General features: G+C 44.4%; 1 protein-coding gene across 1 annotated transcript in view; it reads left to right on the forward strand.

Moving 5' to 3' along the window:
* The window catches only part of USH2A (usherin), a 567,365-nt gene that overhangs the window by 25,813 nt on the left and 515,601 nt on the right, over window positions 1-25,951 (forward strand). The window contains exons 3-6 of the mRNA XM_066623430.1: window positions 15,482-15,617; window positions 18,935-18,998; window positions 21,251-21,545; window positions 24,601-24,785. Of these exons, the coding sequence (XP_066479527.1) occupies window positions 15,482-15,617; window positions 18,935-18,998; window positions 21,251-21,545; window positions 24,601-24,785 (680 nt within the window). The remainder of the gene's footprint in view (window positions 1-15,481; window positions 15,618-18,934; window positions 18,999-21,250; window positions 21,546-24,600; window positions 24,786-25,951) is intronic.

Below are 25,951 nucleotides of genomic sequence, written 5' to 3' on the forward strand. Positions count from 1 at the left end.
TATCTTTTGCCAAGCTTTAGATCTGCTAAAACCTCTCTGTGTTGTCTCAATTTTCATTCTAAATCAAATATTAAAATGCAAATGGAAAATGATTAAAAATATTTTTTTCATAACCATGGTGTGCCTCACAAGATAATAATGATATGCCCTAAATACAAGTGTAGTACCAAGAGATTCTGACAGCACTCTAAAACTGTGCTATAGAAGTGATATGAGTCCTGATTTTAGGAATGGGTTAAGTCAGAACGCCAGATGTAGGGGAGGGCACCAGGATGAGGTCTCTTGTTATCTGGTGTGCTCCCTGGGGCATTTGGTGGGCCGCTGTGAGATACAGGAAGCTGGAGTAGATGGGCCTATGGCCTGATCCAGTGGGGCTGTTCTTATGTTCTTATGAGTCAAGGACTAGCCTGGAAGAAAACTTCTTCTAACATCATATCTCTCTCTTCCCCATACACTTCTAATCAGACAGCCCCTTACCTTATCCCAATCTAAACCTGTTTTTCCAAAAACATATTTCAGCAGATGAAAAGAAACTGGTGTATTAGTTAAGAACAATACTGCCTTAATACTGGGGTGTCCAAACTTTTTGGCAGGAGGGCCACATCATCTCTCTGACACTGTGACGGGGGCCATGGGAAAAAAAAAAAAGAATTAATTTACATTTCAAATGTGAATAAATTTACGTAAATCAATATGTTAGAGATGGAACTTACATGAATGAATGAATTAAGGTCTTGCAGTAGCTCAAGGCCTATAAAAGGCCTTGTACAAAGCAAGGCTGGCCATACTTTTGCTGCCACTGCTGCATCACAGATGTGAAACAGCAAGCAGTGGAGGGAGCTCTTGTCCCACAGGTCATGCGAGAGGTTGAACAGTCGCCCTCATGTTGAGAGCAGTTGCGTCGAGCCAGCACAGGCTCCAATAAGTCTCTGAAAGGGCAGAGGCTCATTGGAGACTGGGGGCTCCCTGCGGGCTGGATTAGGAGTCCCCGAGGGCCACAAGTGGCCCCCAGGCCGGGGTTTGGGCACCCCTGCCTTAATACATACCCCTGTAAAAATACTTTGTATTTGTGAAAGACAGAACAAAAACTCTGGCGGGAGAGTCAGACCAGACAGAAGGAAGAGTTTCCTTATCCAGCTTGTAAAATGTGCAGCTTCTTGCCACAGGACATTGCGCTAGTGTACCTGGAGGGGAGGTCAGCCAGGGCAAGTGACCCTGGGTGGCATGCCTATGGGTGGAAGTGTCCCCCTTGCAGCCACTCGGAATGGCTGTGCATTGCTTGGAGCAGAGGAAAGAAAAGGAGAGACCTCTCTGAGTCATCACACACTGCAATACTTCTGCTTCAGGTGGGGGTGCAGCATTTAAAGAATGGCCCCGGGGTAGCAGAACACCCAGGAATGCCACTGGATGTAGTGATGGCATGTGGCCTAGATGCCTTTAAAAGGGGGTTAGATAGATTTATGGAGGAAAAGTTCATAACAGGTTACATAGATGACTGTGTAACCTCTTGGTCTTAGAGTTAGCCTATCTCTAAATGCCAGGTGCAAGGGTGTGTGCTCCCAGAGGCGTCTGGTTGGCCACTGTGAGATACAGGAAGCTGGCCTGATTCAGTGGGGCTCTTATGTTCTTACTCACTCCCTCCAACCTCTGACATAAGAACAGCCCTGCTGGATTGGGCCACAGGCCCATCTAGTCCAGCTTCCTGTATCTCACAGTAGCCCACCAAATACCTCAGGGAGCACACAAGGCAACAAGAGACCTGCATCGTGGTGCATGGAGACCCCTAAAAAATTTTCTCCTGCTCTCATCAGGATACAATTATTAGCATGTATGATACTGGAATGAGAGGTTACCTCAAGACCAGCAAATATTTTCACCTGTGTGATCAGTGTCTTATTAACACCTACACACCAATTTTAAAACACTGAGTTGTTATTTTTCCGTTATTAACGCACTTTGAAAGCAAGGCATCAAGGAGAGCAAAGATGACAGGGAATTTTGTGCTATGTATTGACCCCGCTCCTTTTGGAATGTCAGCTGTTCTGAACTTACCCTACATAATTTTTCTGTATGTGTATGTGTGTTTTTTAAACTCTCAAATGATCTTCCTCTTTCTTATCTATCTTCATTGTTTTCTCTATTCCCTTTCTCAGACCCTCCGTTAATCACCTCCTTTCCTTACCTCTTCTCCCTAGTGTTAGCTCTCATCTCCTATGCCTGCTCTCTCATGGCTCTTTAAGTGTGGAACAATTTCCCTTTCAGTATTCAACTAGCCTCCGCATTATCTTATTTTAAGAAATTACTACATACTCATCACTTCTTTCTTGCTTTTACCTCTTGGTAATATGAGTTTATTACATCTAGGTTAATTACTGAAATTGTTAACTCTTTTATTCCCTCCTATCCTGTCTGATGTTTTCTTTACTAAGAGCAACAGGAAGCAGGAAATTAATGCGCTTAGAGCCCAATCCTATGTATGTCTACTCAGAAGTAAGTCCCCTTATCAGTGAATCTTACTCCCAGGTAAGTGTGGATAGGATTGCAGCCTTAGGGCCCAATCCGTAAGGCATGTTTGCAGGCCCTAGTGCCAGTGGAGCACTGGAGCTCAGCCGCTCAGCAGTCGTGTGGCCTGCCGGGCAGTGGAGAGGCAGGTAGGGGCGTGGGGGAAGGTGGGGAGGAGGCTTTCTGGAGTGGGGGGAGGTGGAAGAAGGGCAGGGAGGAGGCATGCTGGGGGAGGGAGCAGGGCAGGAGGGAGGCAGGAGGGAGGCAGATCCTAACCCTCCATGTCAGGCCGCCCGCCCAACATGGAGGCTCTTAGTCTACACCAACCTTTGGGTTGCTATAGAATTGATAGTTTCATTGTGGGGCTACTAGCCTTACCTAGGAGAAGGGGACAAAAGTTCCCTTCTCCCGAGGAGGTGGCAGCGGCTGCCTGGGGTGTGCTAGATGCAATGGCAGCCATTTTCGGCACTGCTGCAGCCCTGTGTGCAGGGCACCTAAGGACTGGGCTGCCTGTCTTCCTTCTAGGCTGCAGGCTGCTTGCCCGCTCGTCTGACTATAAGCTCTTTGATTATAGCATTTGTTCAGGCAAGACACTTTATCATTTTGGGGGAATGTAATCAACATAAACAAAGGTAATAGGCTGTGGGCGGTCACAGACTTAGGGTGTCCCCTTATTCATGGTTTCTGGTATACACAGGGAGACAGGAACATATCCCCATGGATACTGGGGAACACCTGTACTATATACTGTAATACTGAATGATGATGTTGATGATACCTATGAGAACTATCTCTGCCCAGCTGAATGACAAGATTGCACCCACGGTATCCTATAGGGGAAACCATGCTCTTTTATTATGTTACTCATGGTTACCCACCTGATCATATATAGAAGAGTAACTAGATCATTTTAGACTGGGCCATAACTGGAGGAGGGAATATAGTATTGCTAAAACGTTAGTAGCATGATTCTGCTTTTGCATTAGAGGAGTGACCAGGGTGGCACGACTTGGGACACTGCCAGACTTGGCACGATGTGCTAAAAAAAGAGCTGCTACAGACCTCCTTTATTCACACTGTCTTTGTGGATAAATCCAGAAATCCTGTACTTCCAGGTCTGCAAAAACCATGCAAGAAGCACAGTAAGGAGGTGGATGGGCTGTTTCCCACTTACCTGATAGGGAAGTGAATCATTGTGACTTCCACATCTGAGGGACGTGGAAGCAGGCTGAGGGTGAAGGGCACCTTGAAACTACTGCCTCCTTGTCTACCGGCATCTGCCATTAATGCAAGCTGAATCAGGTCACCTCATGGCTGGCCAAGCATTGGGAGTGATAATGATGACAGTGGAATGCTAACGAATCTCCACATTGGTAAAGAAGAAATGGTTCCCACTACAGGTCAGGTGGCAACTCAAGTTCACTTCTTCACATCATAGCCTTCTCTGACAGGCCCCTCTCCGCTAAATTTGTCATATGTATAGAAACTGCCTCCCAAAATATGCTACATATCAGTTGCAATAACCATTGTCTTGTCAGGACTCTCCTTAGAAAATCAAAGAACAGCAAAATGACAAAGAGAGGTGCTCTTGGTGGTAGGTAATCTAGTTGTAGAACTCTGGTAGAGCTTCAGACAGCAAAGTCTTGGCCTGTATGCTTTCTAAAAGAGATGCTAGAATTTCTGTTTATAGAGTTAGTATATGCTGTTAAATTGTTTATATTTATAATGGCTATCCTGAATTTAAGGGGTAGAGTGGGTTATACCCAATAAAACTGCAGTCAAAACAAGCATGCTTAGAGGGGCTGACGGTGAGAATAATTTTTATCCTTGAATTTCTTGATTACATAATGGAGAGGCATCACTAATTTCATCTCTCATCTCCTCAACCATCCATTGTATTTTCTTGTATCTGTTGTCATCAGTAACTACTGTTGATTTGTTGTGTCTATTAAGCCATTCAAGGAAGCCATAGACCTGTCATTTTGGTCATAACCTTCATCTGTGTTCTCACCTTGGAATTAATGTGGTGTCTATTCCTGCAGAGTGAGTTTATTCGGAAGGAACCTGATATGCACGAGTATTGGGGCTAAGGAAAGGTAGGAGTAGTGGAGAGGAAGGAAGAAGCAATCATTTTTGCCTAGTATCAGTATGAGTTCTGTAAGCCACACAACAGACTACAATATATGTAGAAAATACCTCCCAAAGAGAGGAACCTCATTGGGTTAGATTGTTGAGTACTGAAGCAATGTTTTCTTTCTGTTTGGTGAAATGAAGGTCACCCTACCCTGATCTTGTCAGTTTCAGTTTGGCTTCTGCCTTCTCTATTTTACAGAAAGTGCCCTCACAAAAAAATTACTAGTGAGGTCCTCAAAGCCAAATGGAAACATCTCTATCCTGACCTCATCCTTCTTGACTTCTCTGCAGCTTTCAGTACATTTGATTACTCTCTTGCTTGATTCCTTCTATTCCCTATATTTCCATGACTCAGAAGATTTTCTTCCTATCTGTTCAATCATTCTTTCAATGTTTCCTGAGGGAAGTTCTTCTTCTTCTCTCTCTCTCCATTGGGGTTCCCCACAGCTCTGATCTTTGCCCCTGGCAATTCAGTCAGTATATACTATATTGCTACATCATCAAATCCTATTGCTTTCAGTACTATCTCTGTGCTGATAATACCTAGCTCTACCTCTCTACCTCAAGACTTTCCCCCCTGTCTCAGGCTGCATCTCCAATTGCTTTACTGTTTTACTGGCCTAGTCTCAGTTCTCTTTACGAGGGAGCCGGCTGCCCCCTATGGTTGCTCTCTGAAATCTACAGACTGCCTATACTGTTTTGTTTTAAGGGACCCTCAGATTTTGGGGCTCTCTGCTACACTGGAAAACAGATTTTCACAAGATGGCCTGTTCCTCTTCTCTGGATTCCCCTAGTCTTGGCTGATGACAGCAACTACTGTCCTAGTTTAACTCCTGTTTAAAAAAAGTTAAAAATGGCATTGCAGGGTGTTTTTAAAAGAGATAGAGGCAGGTGGCGCTCAGAGCCAGTCTGAGGGCTGTCCCCTTCTTCCCTTTTTAAAAAAAGGGGGAAAGAAGGGGCGGCCTGCAGCGGGGTGTGGAATCGTGACAATAGTGGCTGTGAGCTCACAGCCATTATCAGAGTGGTTCCGGGCCATGCCGCTTTGAGGCTTCCCCCTTCTTTGGGGAGGCCATCAGAGTGGCACAGTAATACTGGAAGTAATTGCGGTGACGTGATGATGTCACCACAATTCCGGTAAGGAGGGATGGCATTTCATCCCATGACCATGGGGCAACAGGTTGGTCAGGACCGCCAGTGCACAGAAGGCAGCAATTTACTTCCCTACCCACTTACTTCTCTCTTCCCTCGCATGGACCTTTTAAACAAAGTAGAACGTGTGGGGCATGCTGTCTCACGCTCTGTGTTTTGTTTAAAAGGATTGCATTAGGAAGAAGTGATGTAATGGGATAAGAGGTGGATTGGAATGGCTTTGTCCATGGTGGGCTGGAGGGAGACAGTGGCAGACCTGGAATGAAGGGTACCCCAAGTCTGTTTGCCACTCCCCCGAGCTAGCTGCTTGATGGGAGCACTGTTTGGTGTGTGCCATGTCCTTATAAGATCAAAGGTCCTTATAAGATCAAAGGGAAGAGTACAAAAATCAATATATGTAGATAAGCTCCTGAGTGTTCTAACTGAGATCTTTTCACACCATATGGGTTGTCCTTATTTCACTCACCATCCCTTTCACCCTGCTTTTCATTAATAATCAGCATTGGGTTGTCACACTGAAATATCAAATGTATAATATTTGCTACCTGCGTGTAAAGGTACCAAACTCCCCACGTGGTGATGCAGTGGTGCCAACTCAGCACCCACTGTATCCCATGGTGGAGTTTTGGCATGTTGAGGCCTCCTTGGGGTACGGGAACATTTGTTCCCTTCCCCTGGGATAAGCGCAACAGCCACCGTGGATAAACTCAGACCTGTGTCAGCTATAGATCTGGCGCAAGTCCACAATGACCCGTGAATGTGGATCAGGCCTGGGAAAGTGGTTAGGATTCAGCAGGCACTGCAGCTGCTGAACCCACCCCCTTGTGTGCCTGAGCCACCACCCTCCCTGCCCAATTGCCTCCTTCTTTTACCCACCCCTGCCTGCCCCCCTGAGCAGCCTTACCTGCATTGGTGGGTGTCCCCAGTCTGTTGGAACACAGACCTAGCAGCTAACTGCTTGCAGCAGTGGCCAGGCCACACTCCTTAGCAAAGATGTATTTGCTATTGCTGTAAAACATTCTACGCTGGCAGAACACATGTTCGGCCAACTTAATGCACCCATAGGATTGGGCCATCACTGTACTACAGATATCCTGTTCAGCAATATAAAATGTTTAGTAATGCTCTTGGGAGATGTGCTATATAAAAGCCAACCATTTTAAGACTTATTTAATATTTGGGGGTTTAAAAGACTGGGTAAAGGGAGAAGATGGAGCATTAATCATCAATTTTAAAACTATAATCTGATAATTTAGGGCCAATTCTGATACTCTTCCCATCCTCTCCAAATGATCCTATCTGTTTACCTTGGACCAGTACAGAAAAAGGTACTTGGTCTGTGCTAAGAATAGAATAAGCCCCTCTAGAAGCTATAGCTGAATATTATCCTGAATTATTGTAATAAGCACATTTTAAATAGAAATAGGCAGGCTCATCCTGAACCTCAAGCACAAGTATTCTTACCATGAAAAGAGAATATAGGATGCATTTCATTTCTAACTTAAAAATAAAGGTGCACTTAAACTTGTAAAAGACAACATTTTTATTTGAATGATATGACAGAACTGTCACAGGAGTGTTACCTGCTATAAAGAAAGCTGAAGAATTATTACCTTTATTAGACCAGTGACACTGAGCTTTAGCCATACATTTCTAACTTCTGTCCCTCTACAGAGACAATTTTCTTTTCTTAAATAAACTGTCATGCTAGTGTTAATATATTGTTGGCTCTCTCATACTCCGAGAATACTGCTGATATAAAACATGTATATGTTAGATTGGTAATAGTATCTTTAGTGTAGCTGACTAGAACAAATGCGTTTCCCTCATGGCTGTGCTAATGTGATAAAGGAAAATTGGCTGTTCATCAGCTTTTGGCTGGGTAAAGACAGTGGAGATGGAACCACATTCTTTTTTATGCATTAATACCACTGAGAACTTTTCAGTAGTTATATTTCATGTTGCCTGTGCGTTGTGTGCAAAGATGTTGTAAAACATGAGATAATGCTACAAATAACAAAGTAGAAAAGCCGGTATCTTTTATAATGATAACAGTCAAACACCAAAAGACAGTAACAGGCTGTAAAAAACATGTGTGATGGAAAAGAAAACCCCACATCTCAAGCAACACACACACACACACACACACACACACACACACACACACACACACACACACACACACACACACATTCACACAATTTCATATATATGGCATCAGATGCTTAAGGAAGGCTTTGTATTAAATTGAAATAAAACCTTCATGTTCATTGCACATTGTTGCATCAGTAGACAAAACTAGCACAGAATGAGAGTAATGCTCTCTGAGTAGGAAAATTTCCATATGAGAGAACTTTTTTGAACCAAATAGCACTGCCTAGCCATTATGATAATACCCTTCAAATTTTTCTTCAGTGGAAGGGCAATGATTTCTTTATTGTATTTTTAACTTGGATAATATTGACTGCTTCTGAAAATAACAAGAATAAACTCCAACATCTGTATTTATTATTATTATATATTTAAAGAAGGTGAATTTTCTCCATAAAAATCAATGTTCTATTCATTTCACATTTTCTTACTTAAAATACTAATACAGCCTTGTGGTGCCTGAAGCACTAATGATAACCATTCCGGCTTAGATTAATAGATAACTATGGCTGTTTATCTTGGTCAGAATTTGTGTGGCTTTATTGACAGCGGGATGACATTTTGAATGCTCATGTTCTGATTTTCCAAATGAATTTTTTTCAAGTCTAGCCTCTGCTTTTGCACCAAATTATTCTGGCTTTTCATAAGCCTTTTGTTTGTCCTCACACACCCATTGTTTCCAGGATGCAATTATTCCAGTCCCATTTGATTTGATTAGAGTGGATATCAAGGCAGACTAAAGCACTCTAGCTTCTCTCAGCATCTATTTGGAGAGGCGATTCAGCAGTCATCCCTTTAAACTCCTGAGTACCTGTTTATACAAAATGGAAATAGGTTTCCACAAACTGGCAGCAAGAACAGTAGCAGCAGCAAACAACAAACACACTGAATACTCAGGCTCCCCAGTGCTTTCTTTTGAAAACACACAGTGCACCAGTTAAGCCCAATAACATTAACATATGAATTTTTTTTTTCAAGTTCTATTAAAACTTGAACTCCTGATTCATTAAGGTGGAGGTGAATGCCCACATTCATTCTCCTCATGAGCATTCAATTTCCAGTGATAAACATTGGACCCTAGATGGGGATGGGGAGCCACATGCACGGAACAAAACACATCTAGACAGTTCAGTGGATCCTGGATGAGCTTTGTGATGAGGATGAACATTCAGATTGTCATCTCCATTGACTATGCATGAGAAAATCTGTTTATAATAATAATTAATTGGCTGGCTTGGAGTATATAACTGTAACTATTTAAGGGTTGTGATATGGTTGGCAACCTCCAGTCTCAAAAGACTATGGTATAAGCCTACAGCACCCGGTAATCCCAGGCGGTCTCCCATTCAAGTACTAACCAGGCCTGAGCCTGCTTAGCTTCCGAGATCAGACGAGATTGGGCATGCCCATCTATTACCTGCATCAGTGCAGCACCTACACTTTTCCAATAGTAATTACTTGTTTGATAAGGTTTGGAAAGGCTAATCTCAGATCGTCCAGAATTACTTATTCATTACCCTGACTTATCTTACAGTGTAGACAATTGCATCAATGGCTTTATTTATTTTAGGTATTTATATCCTGCCTTCTGGCCCTGTGAACAGCGCTCCAGTGGTCAGCATTTCTGTGTGTGATCATCCTGACAGTCGCTGCTGGGCAGGGGGCATTGATTCCTCCAGCAGCCCTGGCTAGTAAGGGAACCCAAGAGAGGGGTTGTTTCCCCAGTTGCTGTGGCCTCAGATATGCATATGCAGTGCAGCAGGCCTAGCCCAAGTTGAACCAGCACCCATAACAGTACCCAAATTCCATCATCTCCTAGCATTTTTTGAGGCTACCTACCCTGCATTGTCTCCATCACTTCCACCCTCCCATCATCAGCTTCACTACCCACCATTTCTTTCAAACTGCTTGGATGGGTACAATTTGTGGAATGCTTTGCAGAAGCAGAGGATGAAGGCAGCGCAGAGCAGGTGGAGAGAGGAGGCAGTATCAGGATCTATGAGGGCCGAGTCCTGAGCTGGGCCAGCACCAGCGCTGACTTCCAGGCATCCATAAAGACCCTGAGCCAAGTCAGCGCTGGCACTGGACTAGTGCCAGTTGGCACTGAGCCTAGCGCCAACCAGACACTGCCCAGAGCTAGGTAAGAGCTCCTGGTGGCAGTGAGGGATTTGGGGGCAGGAGGAGGCATTCCAGGGCAGGTGGAGGAACTGGGGTGGGAGGGGGTGAGACCACGGTGCTCTGCCTGACACAGAGTCTCTTGAGAAATGTAGACTTGAGAAACCCCATTGTGGGGCTTGGGGCTTTCTCCAAGGGAAGAGGGACAAAAGTCCCCTTCCTCCAAGATGATCTCCAGTGGCTGCCACGGTGATGCAGGATGCAGTGGTACCCACTTTGGTGCTGCTGCACCCAGCGGTGAGCTGCCTTTAGGATTGGGCTGCCCAACAGTTACCATCTCTTCCAGCTCTCCTGCCATGATCTTTGACAACAGTGCCGGGAAGGGGATGTTGAACAGTGGGAAGATGGAGCGGTTTGCATAGGCAGCAGGCCAGAGGGGTTGCTGAATGGACCTGGGTGAAGGCCAGTTTGCAGCCTTCCCAAGCTACTGCTCAAAACAGCGCACTTCAGCTTCATGGGTGGACCAGACCCTGGACTTGAGAAATCACCCTATATTAGAATACCTCTGAGTACATTCCTGGCATCCCTGCTCACAGCAATGGAGGGAACATCAGCTGCTCCTCTTTAGCTTATGAAACTGGCATGGGAAACTATGCATGCATTTAGCAGCTCTCCTAACTCCTGTAAGATTTCCAGAACTCACTGGGAAGTTGGGCCTGATTCTGTTACCATGGCCGTTTGCCCCAGAAATCCCCTGGAATGAGAGTACATCATGGTGTAGTGTCATTTCCATTCTGGGGAAAAAAATAGTGACTGAAAAGAGTTGACTCATGGGAAGAGGAATAGTACTCCCAGCAATGCTACCACTGCTGTCCACAAAAGTATAGGATTGGGCTGTTAATCCTGAACAAGCCCTCATCCCCTCTTGTGGGTGCTATTTAGAAAACAAAAGCAAGAGTGCAAAGGTCAATAATGTGCTCAGTGTAACATACTGGTAGCTGGCCCCTGAATCCCACACAGAGAGCTTGGGAACTCATCTTCTGGTCCAGAAATTCCCTTACAAAGAAACAGTATAATGTGAAATTTGAAAAGTAGTTATTACTATGTAAAGCCATTGTTGTTTTATTTTTCTCTGTAAACCGCTTTTGTTGAAAAGCGGCATATAAATACTGTTAATAATATGTATTATGTATTGGCAACCTTCAGTCTCGAAAGACTATGGTATCGCGCTCTGAAAGGTGGTTCTGGCACAGCGTCTAGTGTGGCTGAAAAGGCCAATCCGGGAGTGACAATCCCTTCCACACCAGGAGCAAGTGCAGTCTGTCCCTGGTCTGTCTCCCTGGCTATGGGCCTTCCTTCTTTGCCTCTTAGCCTCAGACTGTTGGCAAAGTGTCTCTTCAAACTGGGAAAGGCCATGCTGCACAGCCTGCCTCCAAGCGGGCCGCTCAGAGGCCAGGGTTTCCCACTTGTTGAGGTCCATCCCTAAGGCCTTCAGATCCCTCTTGCAGATGTCCTTGTATCGCAGCTGTGGTCTACCTGTAGGGCGCTTTCCTTGCACGAGTTCTCCATAGAGGAGATCCTTTGGGATCCGGCCATCATCCATTCTCACGACATGACCAAGCCAACGCAGGCGTCTCTGTTTCAGCAGTGAATACATGCTAGGGATTCCAGCACGTTCCAGGACTGTGTTGTTTGGAACTTTGTCCTGCCAGGTGATGCCGAGGATGCGTCGGAGGCAGCGCATGTGGAAAGCGCTCAGTTTCCTCTCCTGTTGTGGGCGAAGAGTCCATGACTCGCTGCAGTACAGAAGTGTACTCAGGACGCAAGCTCTGTAGACCTGGATCTTGGTATGTTCCGTCAGCTTCTTGTTGGACCAGACTCTCTTTGTGAGTCTGGAAAACGTGGTAGCTGCTTTACCGATGCGCCTGTTTAGCTCGGCATCGAGAGAATGAGTGTCGGAGATCGTTGAGCCAAGGTACACAAAGTCATGGACAACCTCCAGTTCATGCTCAGAGATTGTAATGCAGGGAGGTGAGTCCACATCCTGAACCATGACCTGTGTTTTCTTCAGGCTGATTGTCAGTCCAAAATCTTGGCAGGCCTTGCTAAAACGATCCATGAGCTGCTGGAGATCTTTGGCAGAGTGGGTAGTGACAGCTGCATCGTCGGCAAAGAGGAAGTCACGCAGACATTTCAGCTGGACTTTGGATTTTGCTCTCAGTCTGGAGAGGTTGAAGAGCTTTCCGTCTGATCTGGTCCGGAGATAGATGCCTTCTGTTGCAGTTCCAAAGGCCTGCTTCAGCAGGACAGCGAAGAAAATCCCAAACAAGGTTGGTGCAAGAACACAGCCCTGCTTCACTCCGCTTCGGATGTCAAAAGGGTCTGATGTGGAGCCATCGAAGACAACAGTGCCCTTCATGTCCTTGTGGAAGGATCTGATGATGCTGAGGAGCCTGGGTGGACATCCAATCTTGGGGAGAATCTTGAAGAGGCCGTCTCTGCTGACCAGGTCGAAAGCCTTTGTGAGATCTATGAAGGCTATAAAGAGTGGCTGTCGTTGTTCCCTGCATTTCTCCTGCAGTTGTCTAAGGGAGAATACCATATCAGTGGTGGACCTGTTGGCTCGGAATCCACACTGCGATTCTGGATAGACGCTCTCTGCAAGTACCTGGAGCCTCTTTAGTACAACTCGGGCAAACAGCTTTCCTACAACGCTAAGGAGAGAGATGCCGCGGTAGTTGTTGCAGTCACCCCTGTCACCTTTGTTCTTGTACAGCGTGATGATGTTTGCATCCCTCATGTCTTGAGGTACTCCACCTTCTCTCCAGCAGAGACAGAGGATTTCATGCAGCTCAGTGACGATGATCTCTTTGCAGCATTTTAGGACTTCAGCAGGGATGCTGTCTTTTCCAGGTGCCTTGCCAAAGGCAAGGGAGTCCAGGGCCACGTGAAGTTCTTCTAGGGTTGGTTCACTGTCAAGCTCTTCCAGCACAGGCAGGCACTCAATGTTGTTCAGTGCTTCTTCGGTGACTACATTTTCTCTGGAATATAGCTCAGAGTAGTGCTGCACCCAGCGTTCCATCTGCTGCGCCCGACTGTTAATAATAATAATAATAATAAAGTCTCAAGATGGAACTCATGAAAAAGAACCAGCGTTTTCAGTGGGATGGGAAATCTGGGAGAAAATAACACAAATTTCTTTATGGTTTCTGTTTCATTCATTGAATTTCTAGAAATTCATCTGGGAGCATCTACATCCTTTAAACAAACAAACAAATAGTAGTAAAAGAAATCTGGCCACAAGATGAAAAAAGATGGGTGCAAACATTTGGTCACGTGTTTATAATGAAATTTTAAATGACAACTTAGACATCCAGCTAGAAGATGTCCTATTTCTGAACTCCAAAGTGGCTTTGGAAGAGATTGCTACGCTATGCTGGATTAAGCAGTTTATTCAGGGCTAATATGGCTTTTACCCTGTGACTTCCCCCAGAAGTACCAGAGCGTCATATGTACCCTCTTGGGTAAAACATTGCTAAAAGCCAATTACTGCAACTTAAATGTTTCATCTGAATGCACGTTGAGGGATTGTTGGCAATTCATTTCAATTCACCATGCCTCCATTTAAAAGACAGGAAATTGACAGTACTTTCAGTTTCTTGAACTAAGAGCTAGGAGTGTTTTAACGTTTTTAGATTGCTCTTAGTGATGCAGAGATAATTCTGAATTATAAATATGATCTAGAGTCAATATCTAGAATAAATAAAAAGTCAAATTGTAAAAGAGGTGAATGCATATGTCTCGCTTACTGTGTGGTGGCTGATTCTCACTGGTGTTTTAAATTCTGGTTTTGTGATGGGGAGACACACACATCCCTAAATATTAGGGCTGTCCTCACTGTTGGGCACCAGTTGAGGATCCAGGGCCCTCAGTAGGGCCCATTGCGAATCCCTGGGAGCATGTCTGTACTCATAGCGTTGGTGTCATAGTGCAGTGGGTCCCTTGGAGCCCATGGCAGGCAGTTTGTCAAGGACCTCCTGAGACCTGGAGCTTGCCCTGCTAAACAATTGAGGCATACAGGGATTGTGAACTAGCTTACAGATATCACATTTGCACTGTCTTATGTAAGTGCAGACTCAGATGCATTATGCCAGCGGTTCCCAAACTTACCACTGCAGCTACATCTTTGGAGCCTGGAAATGAAGAATGATGTTGTGAAACACGTCATGCAGTGGCATCACCACCATTCACTTCTGGGTTCTGAGGCCTAACATGAGCCTCTAAACAGTGGTAAGAGGGTCAGGGTGGGTGGGTTTTTGCAGCACAGTTTTTGCACACTGCAGTTCTGCCCGCCACACAGAGCCTCTTGCTGCTTTCTGGAGCTTGCGCCGCAGTCTCGCTGCTAGTGTGCAATGCCCCAGCAGGTACCTTACAATGACCCTTTCCGACCCTTCTGATGGGCTAAGGCAAGTTTGCATACTCACAAGTAAACATACGATATGGTTCAACTTCACTTTCCATAGGGCTTCATGCATTTTTGTTTTCTGGTTTTTGGTCATAACTTTTGATAGAAGAGAAATTATCATTCTGGTTTTTTTTTAATTGCATTCTGCTGTAAAGTCTGCATCCAACAGTATATGACATGTTGGTGTTATTTCTAAAAATCTCGATTTTACCACGTGGAACCCCCCCCCATGTGTGTCACCTGGTGTGGCCCACACCCCCCTAGCAAAGCCACTGCACAGAGTGCAAGGAACAAAAGCTGGTGTGTCACCAGGTATGGGGAGGGAGCAACATGTAGCATGTTTACTCCGGCACCAGAAAGTCTTGGACAGGGTCTGCTAATCAGTGTGCATGCATGACTACATAACATGGTGGTATTTGATGATATCAGTGTTATTTGGTGGTACATGTGGAATCGGAGATGCTGTAATAATGTTCCATTGCAAACTTGATTTTTGTTTAATTTATAGCCCAGTTCTATCAGAATCCCTCCTGCCAATGTAGTTGTGCCACTGGAGTGAGCACTGCATCCTTTGTCTGTGTGTGTGTGTGGGGGGGGGGTGCAGTCATAGAGGTCTTCTCCAGGTGAAGGAACATTTATTCCTTTGCCCTGGGGTCAGCGTCTGCTACTTTGATGGGTATGCTCAGCCTTGTGCAAGCAAGTTTGCTGTTGTAATGCTGGAATGTGTGTTCCAGTGATGTAGCAGCTCCATAGGACTGGGCTGCTAGTTACTTTTCTACAAACTTGAATATATCATCCTGTAATTGAGAAGTTGTACGGTAGTTTTCCAATGAATTTAACTTAAATCATGAACTTGATGTATGCATTTCAGAACTGGACAGCAAGTAAAATGTTGCATTAGAATAAATATTATAGTTATTATTTATCAGAGGACTTTCTATTAACTTTCCACATCTGTTGTTATAGGTTCACCACACTAGAATCAGTTTCTTCATAAATGGTTTGGAAGATGACAACACAGCTTTTGATTCCAGAAGTCTTGTTGGATTAATTGCAGATCCCTATGTTGGTGGTGAATGGCTAGTTGGGCAAAATGCAAATGGTAAGCCAGGGTGTGTGAAAAAATATGTAATAGAAAGATGTGATTGTATAGTAAAGTACAGGCAAATTTGTGAGCAGCGGATACATGAAACTGCAGATATGGGTGCCATAGATATGTGGGGGTGGTTGTACTACCTGCCCAGTACATGATAATTTTTCATATGTACTTTCAACTACATACCTCAACTATTTTGTGCATCTCTTGTCTGCTATGTATCCTTTTTGGATTTGAATATTGGCATAATACTCAAACACATTTACTTGCTAGGTTCTGATTGTCTGGAAGCAAGTTGACTGTGTAGCTGAGAGACAGGCAGATAGGCAAGCAGCCTGAAGGCAGCTTGGTTTGTGCTTGAGGAACAAACTGGTCAGACCAAGTTGCCAAGGTGCAAGAGCAAATTCATGGTCCAATCCTATGGTCACCCTGCACTGCTGGAATCTGTGTTCCAATAGTTCAGAGCACTTTCCAGTGGCATGAAAGCCAGGCCGCTGTTGCATGCTTCCAGGCTGCTGCCACATGATTTCAGGTAGCTGCTGCAAAAGGCAAGAGGCATTGTGCACACAGCAGTGCCTCTAGAAGACTCTGCAGGTACTCGTAAGTTGGTGAAGGGCAGGCAGGCCAGCTGGAGGGGGAGGATCTCACTAGCAAACCTACATGCCAGATCCTATCTCCCATTTTTCGACCTGCCCTGCTTCCTTTCTCTCCTCAGACTTACACCAGCTATATAGCTGGCATAGGTCTGAGGAGACCCATAGGCTGTCAGGGGGTCTGTACAGAGGTAAGCAAAAAAAATATGTTTTGGCAAGCCTCCTGATCTCCTTCCACACTGCTGGATGCAGCATGTGCTCCACCAACACCGCTGCATTGGTGGTAATGGTGGGGAGGATAGCATCAGGCAGCCATACAATCAAGTAGAACCCTATTGGCTGCTTATATCATCTCATTCCAGCTGAGCTGATGGCTGCTATATACCATCTGTCCATTTGCAGTAGTGGTGCTGAAGTGAAGTGGTGCTGAAGAGACCAAGGCAGCAACTTCTTCCTCTGGCAAACTGATGAGGTGGTGTAGAAAGTAAGGGCTCTGCATCCCACATCTAGAATTCCTAGTTTGAAACCTGTGATGATTTTCAGTCCTTAAATTTCCTGCAGGGTGAATTGCTTTCAAATCATTATGCTTAAAACTGCAGTTTTATGGCATGATCCTATGGTTTGTAGTCCTTACACTCCATTCATGCTATAGCTAGTCTTTTCATAACCATCACTTTAATACCACTGTGATTGACTGCATCTATTGCTTTTCATTTCTGCCTGTCAGAAATAAGAACATGTAGTTCAATGACTCACCTCTTCACTGGGAAATGGTGATTCAGTAAAAGGAATCTAAATACCCTTTTCGACTGTTATCCTCTGCAAAGCATAATTAGGCATATAGAGACCCTATTTCAAGCAGTGTATGCACTATCAACTTTATGCAGATTCACAGACATAGTGTTCCTTATTCCATTGGGTTTGTCACAGGCCAGGAACAGTAAACTCCTGGATCAATGCCTACTTGAACACTGTCACTCGTATGTTATGTCATCATCAAGATTGGGTTACAGGAAAGATGATGGAATGTAGAAGTGTCTTGTTTTCCTCTTCCAATCAGCTTCAACAAGAGTGGACTTGCTTTCTTGTTATCCGTTTTTCTTCTCTTAATTGCACAAAAGAGCCAGTATACTCAGAACAGAACCCAGGCCTCGCGCACTGGAGAGGACACTCTGTTCCAGAACCACCACTCAGAGCGCGATACCATAGTCTTCTGAGACTGAAGGAGACCAACAAGTGTATTCCAAGCTTGGTGAAGTACCACTAATAAGTCACAAGGGCCAATCAAAACCATGTCAAGTGGTCTGATGCTGCCTGTAGGTCTGTTGGGCTTGAGTATCCATGTTCCAGAGTCTAGGCCAGCCACTTAGGAGCTCTTCTCAGGTTCCAGGGGCCCCCATCAAACAAGAATACAATAAGAACAGATAAACATAAAAGCATTTTTAATTGAATGCTAATCTGTGGTTCCCTTCAAATGTGCCAGGGCACCCCAATGGAGGTCTAGAACAGTGATTCTCAAACTTTTCAATCTCTGACCTTTTCACTCCTAAAAGTACTCCGGCACATGCACGGAGCCTTGGGGAGCACCTGAGCGCCGGTGCATGCATGGAGTGGCGCAGTACTGAACTCAATGCCAAATACTGGCAAAAACCTGGAGGTAAATGAGGGAGAAGAGCCACAAACAGGGGAGGAGGGATGAGCAAACCCAGCAGGGGGCGATGGCAGCCATTTATGGTGTACACACGGAACCATCAAGCCTCTTGGAGCCCCAGTGCTCCTTGGAGTACACTCTGAGAAACACTGGCCTTGACTTTCATTTATTTCAAGGTATCCTGAAGGTGTAAATGTTTTTCTTTCATTTCTGCAATATGATGAACAAGTTCCTTTTTCAATTAAAAATAAGAATACAGAGATAACATCGAAAAAGTAATACAGTTATAATTTTGCTTTTAGCAAAGGGAATAAAAAAGAACTCATTACAGCAGAATTACCAATGTGTTGTATTGGTCCTTGCTGAATATTTGGTGATGCAGAAATGAAATAATTTTTCACTGTGTCCTGAACACTGCCGTCAATATAAAGTTCCAGTGATTTCGCAGCTCCCTGAAATTCTATTTGGTGATGAATTGGTTCTGCAGATTTATAAAGGATTAGTATCACTGATCCAGAACATACTGTAATTTAGAGCTAAGTCCTAAATATATCTGCATCTGGCTTTAAGAAACATGATTTATTCCAATGGAACCATCAGGCTCCTATATATCAAAATTTGAAAATTCTCACTTAGAAGCACTTCTTGTTGAGATTGTCATTTGGAATACCAGATGCACAATAATTGTCTAAAAGGAAAGGAAATCTTAAAAACATACCTTTCATCTTTATCACATAACCTGACAGCTACAGTTGTCCCTACTGTATCTCTTCTCTAATTAGAGGTGGCACATGGACTGGCTCATTACTTCTGTCTAATGAGCCAGTCTGTGTGCCACCTCTGTAATCAGATAAGGGATAGGTACAAAATGTTCCTATAAAGTTATTATAAATCATTTTAATCAAAAAAATTAAGTCACTGCCCTCCATAGTTTTGTCCAGAACCAAGATGGTTTCATTCAGAAGAGGTAATTGTGCAAGAGAGATCTCTGTGTGCAGAATTTAAGATCTCCTCATGCAGTACAGAGCTGTTTTCTGGTTGATGGAATTGGATTATTTATTTATAAAGTATTTTTGCAGGTTCAGAGCAATTTGTTGGAAGGATGCAAGATTTCAGATTGTACCAAGTGGCACTTACAAACAGGTAGGGAAATTTTTTTTTTTTTTTTTTTTTGCAAACTCCAAAAGTGCAGAAACCAAGAGGAAGAAGCTATTGGGGGGGGGGGGTTGCTTTGAAATGTGCAGATCTTTATTTATAAGAGAATTTCTTTACAAGTTTGTGACCTTTGGAGCTTCATGCATATAAATTCAAGTATGGCTTTTCATTAAGCACATGGGTTCAGGCTGCGAACCCATATTCTAGGATAGTTTGCTGAAAAATCAAGGGCTCAGTCCAGCCCACCGCAGGCACAGTCTTCAAGTGCCAAGAGATCTGTGTACAGCATGCCAAAGCCCTGTTTCCCTCCTACAGTGTGCATGCAGACTATATCAGGCAATTTCTGCCATCAGTGGCAACAACTGTGTTTAGGCTGGAGTGAAGCCATCTTGTTGTTCACCCCTAACTCCCAACACTTTCTACTACTTGGAGCTGCTGTGAAGGGAAAAAGATAGCAGCTTGGGGCTGAACAACTGCAAAAATCTTATGTCTGTGGCCCCATGGTGTAGAAACTCCACTATCACCTACTGCCAAGTGCTTCTTTTCCAGGTACTGTGTCCATTAGGCCTGCTGCAGCTTTAAAAAACCACCAGTAGCAGCAGCACCTGCTGTAGATACTCGCCTATAAAACAGGAAATTTTAAGCAAAAAATCCAGCATAGGTTGTCTCCTCATCCTATCCACTGGTTACTCTGGGGGGTCAGGGCAGTTCAGGCGTGTTGCAGCAGCCAAGAGAAGCCCAGAGGAGCATTAGGCACAAGCTTACCCCAGGCAATTGTATGCTCTGGCTGGCCACACTTTAGCTCTCCCAAGAACTCCTGCAGGAAGAAGCTTCACCACTAGCCAGTCAGGTAGGAAGGCTGCTGCTGGGTCTTAGAGACTGCTGTGTACAAACACAGTACAACTGCAGATCGGAAAATTTCCCTTGCTTCCTCTCTCCTTTCTTCCTGCCTGCCTTCCCTCCCCTTGGATGCCAGCAAAATTCAGTCTGCACACAATTTCATGCTCTGACTGGCCATGCTTTCCTCCTTGCCTCTCCCAACAGCTCCCTCCTGCAGGGAGACAGTTCGCAACCAGCCAGCATGCAATCAGGCAGGCAGGCAGCTGCTGGATCTTAGAGGCTCCTGTTTACAAACATAGTACTATGCCAGCTTAATATAGGAACTTGAGGGCCTGCGTTTTTTTGGTATCAGTGGGGAGTCTCAGAAATACAGTCAGACAGTTCCCTAAGTTCTACCCCTGACTGACAAAGGTCAAAGAAAATTCCATGATTTTTGGCTCAAAACTTGCTTTCATTTGTGAGATCGACTTAGACTCCAGTATCTGTGGTAATTTTCTATTTTTGTTTGCATGTACACTGTCTGTCCTAAATCATCTGGTCATCTGTTCCCTTTGCCCTCACCAACTTCAGTCCAGATCAGGGCTCCCACAACTACTTTGTGCCCAGAAAAGAGGTTTGGATGGGACAATATAGGGGTAAAGAGTTTACCCACTCCATAGTGTGGTCTTGACCTGGGCCAGCTAACACTCCCACTATTTACTGAGGTTAAAACAATTGCATCGGCCCTAATAAACTTAAAGGGGCCAAATCCTTATTCAATAATTGGAATCTTCTTGCAATAAGAGTTAAGCACCTGAGCAGTGTTAAGTTCGTGACACCACTGAATTCATGTCAGTCACAAGGTCCATACATTAAGTTGGTAAAATAATATACGTAATAACTTGACCAGCATTTTGTTGATGTAAGTTTTCAGGTTAATACCGTTTAAAGCTGTGTTCCATTTTTCTCCGCGTTCATTAATCCTGCATAAGTCAAAGCTAGCAGATTAGATGCCAACAGAAACTTTTCTTATTTTATATCTCATTCTCTAAGCATAACCATGTGACTACTAATGGTACTGCACTCGTTTCAGGTTTTGTTTATAATTAAGGGTAGTGATGTCTGGGGCTCTACAAATCAGTGAAGTCCAGTGGGTAGATAGGCAGGTAGAGCCTCCCTACCAGATTCCTTTGAAAAGTGCCGCTGCTGTATGAGGCGTGGAAACACTCAGAACCCACACGCTTTTGCACGTGGGTTGTGAGCACTTGTGTGCCTCACACGGTGGTGACGCTTTTTGAAGGACTCCAGTGGGGAAGCGCTGTGTCCCCTGCCTCCTCGCCCACTGCATATCCCTGCTACAAATGTTGCTTGGTCTTCACTTTGACATGTGTCTGATTTCTTATATCTTTGTATTATGCTAGAGACATTTTTGAGGTTCGGTCTAGAAAATTTCCTCAACTACACACTCAGTCAGAATGCCGATGTCCTGGCAGTCACCCCAGGGTTCACCCCTTGGTGCAGCGATACTGTATCCCTAATGGTGCTGATGACACAACTAATGACAGAGTACTCAGACTAAACCCTGAAGCTCACCCTTTGACCTATATCAATGATAATGATATTGGGACTTCATGGATTTCCTCTGTATTTAGCATCACAGAACAAATCAACAACGGAGTAACCATCACAATAGACTTAGAAAATGGACAGTACCAGGTAACGTTAAGATGAACTTTTTCCAATATGCTATTGAGTGATAAGAATGGAATTTGTTCGTTTTATTTTGCTTTTATTGGTTCATCAAAAATACAAAGACAATGAATGAGAATAAATTTGTAGTTGTAGTGCAACTTAGGGACCAATCCTTTCCTATGCCAATGTAGTCATGCCAATGGGGCATGCACTGCATCCTGTGATGGGGGGGCAGTCATGGAGTCCTCCTCTAGATAAGGGAACGGTTTTCCCTTACCTTGGGGCTAAACTGCAGCTGCACTGGTGTTGTAACATTGGATAGGACTGGGCCCTTAATTTTGTGATAGCCTCCAACTATTTTGAGGGAAAAACCAGGTAAATGCTTTTCTCTTTCCTTCCACTCCCCCCCCCACCTCCTATAAAACCCTGGAGTCATATGTTGTTGTTGTTTTTCATCTTCATATCCTTTGGAAATGTCACCACATCAATATGTCTTATTCTGAGGAATACCTGCTAATTGCCCCACAACTATCCAAAACACCTCCTTGGCTATGCATTAGGGAAGATCAGCAGTGAGCAAGGTGTATGCCACTGTTAATCTTCTCATTGAGGAACCTGAATTCCAGGCATACACTTTGCAATTCACTGTAGTAATGGGTAAATTTTATAATGTTTATGTTCTGATTTTGTGCTATAACTATTATTAAGGGCACTACACTGGCACCCAATTCTATGGTCTCTCCCTTGCCCCCTGCTGAGGCAACAATGCCAAAACAGCTACTCCTCATCCTACGGGTTGGGGGAGGCAGTTGCTGAGGTACCCTCTTGCCCAGGGGTAAGCCTCTGTAGCATGGAGGAGTTTAGTCGGACCTGCACTAGAGAAATTGTTGACACAGGTCTGGGGCTAAGATTCAGGGGCTGCTACTTCCACTGCATCTGCCCTCTTCCCAGAGCTGATCTGCCCTTCCCCTTCAATCAGTGCCACCTCATTCTACCCTCTATGATTGCCCTCTTAATTCAGCCCTCTTTGGGCTGAACTGTATTAAACCCAAGCTGGTCTTTACTTTGAATTTGAACTGAACTGGCTTTAGAGTGTTAGAACTTGCAGAACTTACACGCTGAAGTTTAAACACTAAAACACTTTAGTGTTTAAAGTTAAGACACTAAAATGCGCATCCCCCTTCTTTTATCCTCTTCTTCTGTTTCGTTTGGGGTCCTCCAGTAAACTCTAGTCCATCTCAAACTAGAGCTGTAACTTCCTTCAAAATAAGCTCCTTATCCAAATTCTTCCTTGCTGCTATTATTTATTTATTTAGCTCTCATTTAGCTCCTGCACCCTGTGTCCCAAATTACTAGACCTTCAAATTATGTTCTAACTTTATAGTAATCTAATTTAGATTAAGTTCTAAATTGGGTTAAGCATAAAGTAAATTAAAGTAGAAAAGTTTGCTTTCCTCCTTTTATCCTCCTCTGTTTTGTTTGTTTTCTAAGTGCCTCTGCTTTGGTCTCAAGTGGACTCTGCACCTATTCAGGGTAGACCTGTGTAGACTTGAGCTGTAACTCCCTTCAGAATCAGCTCCCTGTCCAAATTCTGCCTTGCTGCTTTTATTAAGTATGCACATGTATTTATATTTATTACTCTCACTGAGCTCCTATGCCCCAAATTACTGGACCTTCAGAATTCCCACCTCAGGTTAGATTAAGTACTAACTTTAAGGTAAAACTAAATTTTAAAGTTGATTTAACGTTAGACAAAGGAGAGAGTACAATTACCTTCACTTCCTCCTTCTTGTATAGATGCTTATCTCGCTCTGTCTTACCTTGGCATTTTGTCCCAGGAGGCACTTCATCCCAAGGAGGCCGCTCGCAGCTTGTGCACCTCAAGGCCTGGGACATGGGGCAATGTACCCCTTACCCCCCCTTAGTTATGCTGCTGCCTGCTTGGCTGCACTGCAACAGTAACATCATCGCTAGGCATTTGGTAGCTGACAGAGGCTAAGACCGACTTGCCTGGTTTCCTGATTGGGAGGGGGTGGGACCTGCAGGGGCAGGAAATATTAAAGGCAGGGAGAAAGGAAATGGAGGGGAGGAGGAAGACAGAGCCAAAAAGACTGAGGGACAAAGAGGTGAAGGGAGAGAGGTGTGAAGGAGCTGAGCAGCAGAGGGAAAGATGAAAAGCCTGGAGCCAGTTACTGGGTAGCAAAGAAAGGGAGAGCCCAGACTGAGTGAAAGAGAAAGGGACAAGGGAAGACAACAAAAAAAAAAAGAAGTCCAGGTGAAGCGAGAGGTGGTAAGGGCAAAAAGACAAGGGGTCTGGGAGAAGGAAGGAGACTGAGTAGAACGGGACAGAGGAGGGGCTTAGAAGTTGAAGACCAGGGAGGAGTTAGGAGATTTACCCCCTTCAGAGGGAGTGAGTCCCCACCCACAGTAAAATTAAGCCCTCCTGGAATAGCCCCACTGACACCCCAGAGACAGGTTTGGGTAGCTCCTCCTAGGTAGCTCCTCCTCCTCCTAACCTATTTGGGGCTCTCAGCGGGCCTGGCATTTGACCCCAGGCAGCTCTCGGCTTTTGCTCCATAGGTGGTCCCTGTAAGGTGTGTGCAGCTGCAGCCCGAATAAAAATAACTAGAGGATGAAGATGAAAAGATGAAGGTTAGGAATACTGGGTGTTCCTGGCATATTCTGTCTTTGCTGATGCAATAAGCCCTACCTGAAACATACTCTGGTGTAGTCCCTTCAGCATAAAGCAACTCTCAATAAGTTATATCCCGCTGTATTTCATGTGGACCTTTCCCCATTGGAATGAAACAGAAAGGCTGGGGCAGAGATACCCCATTAAGGATTGCAATTCTTAATCATTTAAGCATTATAAAATATCCATACAAACAGGATTAACATTTTAAAAATATATGATTTGTTGCTCTAATCCCATAGCATCCAGTGGAATGATGTCCCATTGTAACTCATGGATTAGATTAATAATCATGACTAAAAAAATTCATTTGCTTTCATTAGTAACTTTAGCTGTATCAGGACCTACAGGTGTAAAATTTTTTCATGTTTTGCTGTTGATTTGTAGGTATTTTATATTATACTTCAGTTTTTCAGCCCACAACCTGAAGCAGTACGAATACAAAGGAAAAAGCAAAAAGACTTTGATTGGGAAGACTGGCAATACTTTGCAAGGGACTGCAGTGTGTTTGGAATGGAGAATAATGGATTGCTAGAAAATCCAAATTCTGTCAACTGCCTCCAGCTTCCCAGGTATGAAGAAATGGGAACTTGTGTAACAGTGTCACACTGTGAGAGACCTGTTATGGGTGAAGCTCATGCATAATGATTCAGGTTACATTCTGAAATCACAGTAGATGAAATGTAAAATATACATAATTTTGGACCTACCATGGATAGCATGAGGTCAGTAGTGGCTCTCATGCCACTGAGACTGGGTCTTGTCAGAGACAGATTTGTTTGGGAGTTACATATGAAACAGCGTGAGCTCAATAGCCATCAAGTACACTCAGGGGAAGCTTAAAAGAAGCTGGGAAAAAGGAAGAGCTCACATCTTCCGATCAAGGCATAGCCTGCAGCCCTTGACCTGGGAGAATGAAGTTCAAATCCTACTTTGACTACAGATGGACTCTGGAGAGAGTCACCTTCTTTAGCCTCAAGCTCCCATTTGCAATATTAGAATATTAATAGTATTCACCTTACAGACTTTCTGGAAAGATGAATGAGGCTGTATGTATTTAGTAAAGCACTTAAAATTCGGTATAAATGGTTATCAAGATTGAAAGTCCTTTGCTGAATTCCAGTTGGTATGTGAAGGTTTGTGTGATCTTGTTTGTTGGAGGCTTGACTGTCAGTCACAGTCCTCTCTAATGGTCCAATCTTATTCAGCTGTATCACTGCTGCAACTAGCGTTCCAGCAGAGGTACATGCTTTATAACATTGTAAATGCTGACCCAGAAGCATGCATAGCCCCATGTTTCCAGGCTGCTGATGACAGATGGAAGGGAGGACTCTGCACAGGGCAGTGGCAAAGAGGAGCCACTGATGCTGGTAAGTTGGCAGAGTGGATGGAACAGAGTGGGTGGTTGGGAGGGTTCGGATGGATTGGGGAAAGGCAAGGAGTGACTTGCACTGGATGCTGACACCCCCCCCCCCGGAGCAAGCCAACATCCCCCCCTTTGTCTCTTCAGATTTGTTCCCATTGGCTGTCAAGGAGGATTATGTAGGGTAAGGGAAAATATTTTCCCTTTCCCAAGTCTCCCGTTTGTGTCGTCGTTGTCCTCCATAGCATGCAGCACAACCTGTTTTGGCACAGCTGCATGCTCAGGAACAATAGGAACAATATGCCTAGGGCCTGTGATTACTTGTTGATGTTTCCGATGTATGTCCATAGCCTACAGGTCTAAAGATAAAATCTT

This window comes from Tiliqua scincoides, chromosome 1, assembly GCF_035046505.1.
Source record: "Tiliqua scincoides isolate rTilSci1 chromosome 1, rTilSci1.hap2, whole genome shotgun sequence".
Taxonomy (NCBI): Eukaryota; Metazoa; Chordata; class Lepidosauria; order Squamata; family Scincidae; genus Tiliqua; species Tiliqua scincoides.